Here is a 9,862-nt window from a genome sequence, read left to right as displayed (position 1 = left end):
CATATATACTGAGTGGCAATAATAATAAAGAATAAAAGACCATGAATTTGAGAAGGATTGGCACGCACAGGTTGATGGTGGGGGGGGGTAGAATTGGTAGAGATGATGTAATATACTAACATTTATAACATTCTAAAAAAGTAATTAATTTACAAATTAAACTCCTTATTATTAAGAAGACAAGTTAAGCTGGGAATATAGTTAAATGCCTTTCATGCAAAGAGAAGGACTTAAACTGGAATTGGCAGAGCCCAATGTTGTGTGGACCCCATGGCTTGCTTCTAATTTTATCCTCAGAAGGAGGAGTTGGGGGTCCCCAGAGCATGCTAGCTAAGGAGCACTGAGAATGAACAAAGTCAAAGAGAAATGGAGGATGCTTATAGCATCAGCCCCAGGTCTCTGCATGAGTATGCACTCTATGCACTTATGCACACGTGAGCTCCAGCACATACAGAAACATGTACACACCCGCACATAGAAAAATAGGAAATGAGAGAATGAAAAAGAAAAGCTAAGGTATTGATAAAGAATAAATGGTGCAAAAGAGAAAATTTTTTATATACTCATAATTATGCAATTTACATATTCAGTTAATGTTTTATATGTATAATTAATCTCATGATGGAATCTACAGTGAAACAAAGACATGTTCCTCAATAAAAATATATGCCTTTTGGAAGTAGGTTATGCTTTTTAAGGTATACCTGTCCTTTATATGAATGGGTATTTCTAAATGGTTCTCATGTCATTTTGCAATAACTTTGGGACAGGACACCAGGAAAATGGTCTCAGTATTAGAGATCAGACATTTCAATCAATGAGTTGCTTGCCATGTACAGCTTAAATCAAGTGATGAGAATTTCAGGAAGTAAACAGAAGGAACAATCTCTTTTACCATCTGACCTGAGTCCCAGATCCCAGGAGTCAATCTCCTTTGGAGATGTGATGACTAGTAGGTTACTCATGCCCCAGTGGAAGGCCACACACCCATGTGCACTAATTGGCCTCACATGGTTATTAATAACAAAAACGAAAGATGGAGATGACATGAAGCTAGGAGGGACACTAGGTGGAGAGACATGGGACTCCTTATAACTTCCTCCCAAAGAGTTTTTTCAGGGCACTCTTAACATCTTTATTCCTAAGACTGTAGATGAAGGGGTTCAGCATGGGGGTGACCATAGTGTACAAAACCGAGGCTGCTGAACTTGCTTGTGAGCCGTGGTTTGCAGCTGAACTGAGGTAAACTCCTAGGCCTGTGCAGTAAAATAAAGAGACAACAGAGAGGTGAGATGCACAAGTAGAAAATGCTTTGTACTTCCCTTGAGCTGAGGAGATTGCACGTATGGAGGACACTATCTTGGAGTAAGAATAGAAGATACCAGCAAGAGGAACAGGAGCCAACAGCAAAAGTGTAAAATACATCACCAGCTCATTAAGAAAAGAGTCAGAACAAGTGAGCTGGACCACCTGATTAGGTTCACAGAAGTAGTGTGGGATTTCCAGTTGTGTGCCAAAGGACAGCTGCAGCATCATTAAGCCTTGAAACATGGCATGCAGAAGACTTACAATCCAAGACGCTAGAACCAGCAATCCACAGAGCTGGTAGTTCATGATTACCGTGTAGTGCATGGGGTGACAGATGGCCACATAACGGTCATAGGCCATGATAGTCAGTAAGAAGTTGTCCAATTCTACAAAAAGCAGGAAAAAATATATCTGGGTGATGCACCCTGCATAGGTGATGACCTTGCTTTGGGTCTGGATGTTCACCAGCGCCTTTGGGACAGTAGTTGAAATGAAACAAATGTCCACAAAAGACAGGTTGGAAAGGAAGAAGTACATGGGCGTGTGTAGACGGAGGTCTGAGAAGATAGCCAGGATAATTAACATGTTCCCAAAGACAGTGACCAGGTACATGGAGAGGAAAAGACCATAAGTAAGATGTTGCAGGTCTTTGTCTTCTAAAATTCCCAGAAGAAGAAATTCTGAAACTCTTGTCTTGTTACATGGGTCCATGTATTGTATTGCACTAGAAAGAAAGAGAAAACACTGCAGCAATTCTCCACACAACAGATATTGCTCACACAGATTTATAATTTTTAGCAAATAATTTCTGCACTTAGTCATGGATCTAGTCCTTTCAGGACATCCTGTGCTGATTTAGGATGAATCCCTCCCTGTCCCTCTCTGATCCCTTTTCCTTGAGAGGTCACGTCTATTACAAATTTAATAAGAACTTTCTTTTCACAGATGAGTAATATTTATAGGAAGGACTAACCATATTCCAGACGACAAACAATTAGAGGCTGTTGCTGGGTATCTTATACCTGTAATCCAAACACTCTGAGGTATGAAGCAAGAAGACTTCTGCAAGGTCAATACCAACACATGCTACAACTGTGTGAGACTTGGTGTTAAAAATTAGAATTCAAGGCCTGCTCCACAGGAATGAAATCATGGGGAATACTGTGAAATAGATGTACAAAAAATGGCCAGGGGAGTTATAGGTCCCGGTACAGAACATACTTATGTTACTTTTCTGAATTATTGTTTTGTGAAACTGCTTTCTAAACATACATGTTTACATCCATCCATATGAGCTGTTCTCACCCTGGGTTAGAGAAGTGTCTCATTGCTGGGAGAGCTTTATAAACTGGTGGGAATGCTGAGAATAAGTGACTGTGAGATGTCGATGGGGCATCTGTACCAACCTCCATCCACCCTAGGCTCAGAGAACATCAAGGATAATAGGCTAAAAGGAACATAAGACCCAGAAGATGAGGAGGAGAGTCTGGAAATTCTGGACATGTTATGCACATGATTTCACAGCACCTGTGATTTCCTAGCGAGACCCTGCACAAGATCAAGCCAGGTAAAAATTCCAGCATGGACTGAGGAGGGCCTACTGAGCCTCCTCCCAGCAAAGGTGTTATTGGCAGTTAATGCTGCTAGGGAAGCATCACTTTTCTTCAAGGCTGTGACCACAATCAGGTTGCTCACATCTCAGAGAACAGTCCTACATACATGTACATATGGTAAGTTCCAATTGGACTTAATGTTTTTTTAAAAAATAAATAAAAATAAAAAGAGGATATGAATGTTGAGAAGGAGATGTGTTGGGTCCTGGAGGAGGCAGAGCAGGGAATGAGGGTGATATGATCAAAATACATTGTACACATGTATGAAGTTTTCAAAGAATAAATATAAAATGCTGTTTTAAAAAAAAGAAACCTACAGCCCAAGGAAGGGAGTGCATATGTCTGTGTGTTTGTCTCTTTCTGTGTCTGCACGTTTGTGTATCTGTGTGTGTGTGTATGCTAACAAATGTGTCAAAAGATTTTGTGCTTATTAATCTCACTATTCCTTACCTCTGCCTTCAGCTACCAAGGATGATAATTTTATAAATGTCAGGACAAAAATGGTAGGGAAGATGACAGTGAAACAGAGACTTCAGGTAGCCAGGAGTTTGAGTTCAAAAATCCCACCCCGCTAGTGCCAAAACCACACAGGTGTTTGTTTCAGATGTTGAAACCAGCAGAGAGCCAATGAGAGAGACAAATTGTGATAACTGGTTCAGAGATTGATGAGCAATAAACTAGTCTGAATGCTGTTGTTAAACTGCAGGACAGAAGGAGATTCATTCACACCATGTTTTTCTTGCATGTAAGTTTCTTGAAGAGGCTTGCTATGAATTTAAATGGATGTTCTATTAACTACTATTGATGTTTAGGATTTCCTGCCATTAAAATAATAACTCTTCTGTACAGGAGTCCAGCACCTTTGTGCTAAGGAGTGCTTATCAACAAACAAACATGGCCCACCATGGCACACCATGGCCCACCATGGCCCACCATGGCCCACCATAGCATTCTGAGGCTGTTTCCACTAAGCCTTCCTCACCATTAACCCTCACTGATCAGTCCACAATGTATCCAAGAGACTTTGCCCAAGACGCCCAATGATTTGAACTTTACTTTGCACCATGTTTATCGAAGCACTATTTTGTCAAAATGTAAAAACACCAAACATATTTAAACATAAGAGACTGACTCAATTATGTCTATCCAGTTGAAAGAGCCTTAAAATGAAATCAAGACAGCAGTATGAAAAACTACTTATGCAAAAAAGATAATCAGAAACTTTTACCAGAAAAAAAAAACATGGTTTCTGCAAAAACACATACAAAATATATGTGCACACAGACCAGATTTGCATAGATATTCCATAAAATAGAAGCTATAATAGGCACTCTTCTTTCATGTTCTCAGGGTGTGGTGCAGCCTACCAATAAAGACAGTTAGCAATCCTGCAACTTGGTCAAAGTCAAAACTATTCATTCATTCCTTCATTAGATATTGCATGAGAACCAGTGATGTGGATGTCTTACATCACAAATAAGAATTCTGAAAATAAATTTATAAGCCAAAAGGAAATGAGTATCCTTGCCCTAATGTAGAAGTTGACCCAGGGTTTCCATTTTGTAAACTACCCATGAAAAATAAACATGAATGTAAACTGAACAACTCAGGCATTCCTCAAGGGCGGTACATGCTCTTTCACCAAACTATCTTTCCAGTCCCCAGTTTTATTCTACTTTGTTGCTGAAAGAAACTCTTTTGTGTACACATGCCAAATTTTCCTTATCCAGTCACTTGTTTACAGACACTTCGGCTGATGCCTTAACTTGGTCATTTTAAATAATGTGGCACTAAACTCTGACCAAGTGTCTCCTTATTATATTGGTTGCAAGTCCTTCAAGTATATATGGGAAAAGGTATCATCCTCCACCATTGAGTGGAAGGCCTCTACTCTTCTTGCAATTCAATTAAACTCACTTCATCTTTGTTGTGGTTATCTGCATGTTTATATGAGTCAGATTAAGTCTTGATGAATTCCTCTTTCTGGAGTTTTAGGAAACACCTTGTCAATTTAATTTTGAGTTCATAACTCATGATGCTGTCAACAAGTCATTCATATTTTGTATCTTTTTGAATCTTTTTATATTTTCTTTCAATTTTGTTTTACCCAGCTATGTAAATAAACTAAAATATACTTGATGTGTCTTTAATATGTGCACTGAATATTTGTGAATCAAAAAATATAAAAGTATATTTTTAAAGTCAGTATAGGAAAGATTTAAACACTTATGACTAGAGGCTAAGCTGAGAGGAAGGGTTTTAGAAAGAGGTTGCAGAGTGGGTATCAGCTACATTTATATAAGCAGAATAAATTTTAATGTCCTGAAGCATAGTAAGGCAACTGTGGCTCATACATGTGCTTTTATGTACATGGTTTTATAAACATAAGAAACAAATGTAGTTGACTACTCTAACCCTGTGTATGTTTTTATCATATATTTTAAAAAATAAAAACAATAGAAAAGAGAGATTTGAAGAATCCCAGTGCACTGTAATGACACACATTTCATGAGCCAGCTATGCTGAATGATTGGATTTGACTATTACACATTATACACATGTGCTAAACATTCACACTGTAACCCACATATTGATGCTGTACGGTGATGGCAGCTAGATCTAAAGACCACTAGAAGTACAGAGGTAAAATTTTAAAACATCGTTAATCATCTTCCTCTTATTTTCATGCCCTTGTGCCCCCAAATCCAGTACATGAGAGACTCACTCCATATATAGCTGTGTAACGTGTAAACTAAGAAAAGTAGCAGAATGGGTGACTACAAACGAAATCATCACATGGATGGAAATTCAAAATTTATAAAGTAGCTGTGTAACATGTAAAGTAAGAAAAGTAGCAGAATGGGTGACTACAAACGAAATCATCACAAGGATGGAAATTTAAAATTTATAAAGTTAACATTATAATGTCTTAGTAAAGCAGAAATGTAAAATTTGAAAACCCATAAATTTCTTGTCTTAAAGAAAAATGCAAACACTGCATTAATAGCAGTTTAGTGAATATGAATTCTGGAAGTGCTTAAAACATATAATCTTGGTTTATATCAAAATTTCTTTTTCATATTATGTTCATATTCATACCTCACATTTTTCATATGAATGCATTTATCAGCAGGATTCATAACAGTTGCTAAGCTCATGGCAAACACCTTCCTGTATATTGCTGTGTGCTTTGTAGTTTTCTTTCTCTCCTTTCTGAACAACAATATCTACAGAGCCCTGGAAATAAAATATTATGAAGCAGCCAATTTATTTCAAAGAATGCATAACATTTTCTAATACCAATGTGTAATACTTTTAACAGTCTTTCATATTCTTTCTTATTAATGTACTATTATAGCACTCTGTTAAAATAATTAATTTCTAAGGCAAGTTCTCAACCAGGAGTGACTTGGTTTCCCAAAGGGCATTGAGCCTTGTCTTTCTCTGCCACACAGGGGAATAGGATGTCAAATGCCCCATGTTGTGCAGTAGAGGCCCACACCAAAAATGGCCTGGGCTTGAATTACAAAATGTCTGTGATTTTTTTTATTAATAATACTTGCAGATTGTCTCCCTATTGCCTGTCACCAAATCACATTTTTGACGGATCTATTAAAAGTAACTATTTTATCTTGAAAAATTCCACCTCTAATCAACGCAATGACTCTTTGTGTTTTTCGCCCTTGAATAAAAGTTTTGAAGAAAACATTATCTTCTTAAACAATTAGTGACTCCCAGTGAAAAATATTCACATGCTTCCACAACCATTTTTATTTCCCTATTTTTAAAATGGCAATTTACTTCAGTGTTTGCGCTCACATCAGTTCTTTAACACATCTCTTTGAATTTCTGTGTACATGAAATAAGTAAATGGCAAGAAGTAAGTTTGTATAAAAATGATCCCAACACTTTACTGGAAATATTGCATTGCAGAGCAAGAATATGATACCCCACTGGGTGTGAATGGGAAGAGCTTGCACAGGACCTGAGTAGAAAAGAAAGGAAATGACTAACACACTCACCTATGTGATCAGCCTCACAGGTATAGAAGCAAGTGCAACATCATGCTTTAAGACATGTACTAATCCATCTATTACATAATTCCTTTCAGTATCAATAACTATAGAGAACAACAATGATTTAAAAAGCTTATATTATGACATTATTATCATGAGATGAGATTTGGAAAAAACCTCTACTACTGGTCTTTCTCATCAACAAAGAAGCAGAGCGAAGTATGTCTGATCTAAAACACAAAAATAGCTTCATTTCACTGCATTTCCCTCCATAAATAGGAAACATTTCCCTGTTTACCCTTGGGCTTGTGTTCCTTTATTGAAGCAATTTGTGTTTCTCTTCCTCTCATTTTTCCCTTTCGTTGTCAGCAATGAGCCCTGCATCAATCAGTTCAACACTCATTTCTCTTCTCGGCACAGTGAATACACAAAGAATAAATGAACAAATAAAGTATCATAAATAAATAATGAATTGCAAAGCAGACAAGCCCAGCAATCCCGTTTTGGTCTAGGGGTCTAGCTCTAAGTTGATGTCAGGTGAGTGTCCTTAGGGTCCACTTTCTTTACTTCCACGCAGTATCCACTGAGCTCTCAGACTTACCTGGATACAAGATTGGAGAGGAAGATCTCCCCGTGAAGGTCAAAGTCTTTTCTGATGGCTGAGGAAGGAAACTCTGTCTCACACAGGAAAGAGAAAGGAGCCAAGCGTTTGTTATCTAAGGAAACTTATGACCTCAAAAGAAGCGCTATGTGCTTTCCAGCCCAAGACTGCTTGCTCAGTAGAAGGGTCATCATAGGACACCCTGTATCTGCTCATTAGACACACTCCTCTGTGCTTACATCATCCTCTAACCACCTGATTTCCCTGAGGAGCGCTGGCCTGGAAAGTGGAGTCTTACCATGTTGATTTTGTTCCCAATAGAGTTTATAATCCATTGAATGATTTTTTTTTAATTCCTCTTTGTCTATAAGCTATCTTAAATTTTAGAAATCTGACCTTCTAGCATCTTTTCTCCCAATTATTATATTAGGATTTTCTGACCTTTCATGTGTTTTATTATTTGTTTAATGAAATTTGGAGATCTAATATTCAACATATACATTTTCAGAGTCAAAATTTTAGTTTTTAAAAATTATATTCTTCTCTCATAAAGTGCATCCAGACCATATTTTTCCCTCCTTAAACTCCACGCAATTTTTCCCCACCTCATCTCTCCCCCAGATCCACCTCTCATCTCCTCCCAGAAAATAGCAGGCATCCCAGAGACATCAACTGAACATAGCACAAGATACAATAAGACCGGGTACAAATCCTGACATTAAGGCTGGGCAAGTTAAGCCAGTAGATAGAGAAGGGTCCCAAAACCAGTCAGAAGAGTCAGAGATACCTCCACTGCCACTTTCAGGAGTCTCACAAAAATGCCAAGCCAACAACCATAATATATATGCAAAGGACCTAGTGCAGATCCATGCATGTTCTATGATTGCTGCTTCAGTCTCTATATGCTCCCCATTATCCTTACTTAGTTGCTTCCCAGAATGTGTTCTCCTGGTGTCCTTGACCACTCTGGCACCCACTATTCTTCCTCCCTCTCTTCCATGGAGTCCCCTAAACTACAAGAAAAAGGACCTAATGAAGATCTCCAACCTGTGTTCCCCCTCTACCTACTGTTTTCCTGTGGATCTCTGCATCTGCTCCCATTGGTTGCCAGAGGAAGCCTCTCTGATGATGACTGGGATAGGTAAGCACAGATCTACAAGTATAGCAGAACATCATTGACAATCATTTCATTGGATTTTTCCCACCAGTCATGTTTAGTTCTACCCTAGGTTTCTGGGCTGTCTAGCCTCTAGATCCTGGTCATCCAGACAGTGTTAGGAATGGGCTCCCTCTTGTGGAGTGGGCCTCACATTAGACCAGTTTTTATGGTCACTACTGGTTGTGTCAGCATTGCCCCAGAACACCTTGCAGGTGGAATAGATTGTAGGTTGAAAGATTTGTGACTAGGTTAGTATTCCAATCCCACAACTGGAGGAAGCCTTGCCTGCTTACAGAAGATGAACAGTTCAGTCTCCATATCCTGCATTATTAGGAGTCATTGTCAGGGTCACCATCATAGAGTCCAGTGGTTTCCACTGCATTGGGTATCCACATTACCCACCCCCTTGCAATGTCTTCCAATTCCAGTTGTCTCTCCCTGTACTCTCTCCCACCAACTCCGTCCCCCACCTGATCCCTCCTATTCCCATCTCCACCAACCCACAGCCCACTGCAGAATATGCTCTACTTTGCTTTCCCTGGGAGATCCATGTGTCCCCCCAGTGAACTCTTATGTTACTTAAATATAGAGTAAAAGGGCCAGCCAAACACACACACACACACACACGCACAACCTGACCCTGAAACCAGAGCCAGTAAAAGACACATACCCTGACCCTTCCTGACCAGAGGCTAAACCAGAAATTCAGGTAGGATGCCTGCCTTCTGACCTCCCCCCATCCTTCTTAATGCCCCTGAAAGTACCCCAAATCCTCCTCTCTTATTCTCAAAGCAATTCTATTAAAATGAGGAACAAGATAAGGCTGCCCACTTTCTCCATATCTATTCAGTATAATACCTAAAAGAATATCATTATTTGCAGATGAAGTGACAATATACGCAGTGGAGGGGGAGTTGAGGATAGTGTTGATGAGGGTACCAAGAGGAGAGAACAGGGGAGTTCTCCAGGTGGGCAGCGTATCTGAAGTTCTTGTGGCCAGGGTGGCCTCTAGTTAAGCAGGAGTTGGGGACTGGAACACAGCAACAAGAAAGAACTGTCAAATCTGCTTAATGAATTGCTCTCTTTACTAATATGTAAAGACTTTCTTTGTTAGGATTTATTTATATTTCTTTATGTGCGTATGTGTGGGGATGGGTGTGGACAC

General features: G+C 39.1%; 1 protein-coding gene across 1 annotated transcript; it reads right to left on the bottom strand.

Moving 5' to 3' along the window:
* Positions 1–1,089: 1,089 nt before the first annotated feature.
* Positions 1,090–2,019, bottom strand: LOC101989497 (olfactory receptor 1078-like). Its single transcript, XM_005360712.2, has one exon. The coding sequence runs from the start codon at positions 2,017–2,019 to the stop codon at positions 1,090–1,092; it is 930 nt and encodes a 309-aa protein (XP_005360769.1).
* Between the last annotated feature and the right edge of the window lie 7,843 nt (positions 2,020–9,862).

The sequence above is a fragment of the Microtus ochrogaster genome, linkage group LG3, assembly GCF_000317375.1.
Source record: "Microtus ochrogaster isolate Prairie Vole_2 linkage group LG3, MicOch1.0, whole genome shotgun sequence".
Classification (NCBI taxonomy): Eukaryota; Metazoa; Chordata; class Mammalia; order Rodentia; family Cricetidae; genus Microtus; species Microtus ochrogaster.
The sequence above is the reverse complement of the archived record's forward strand: the minus strand, read 5'-3'. Positions and strand labels throughout refer to the sequence as shown.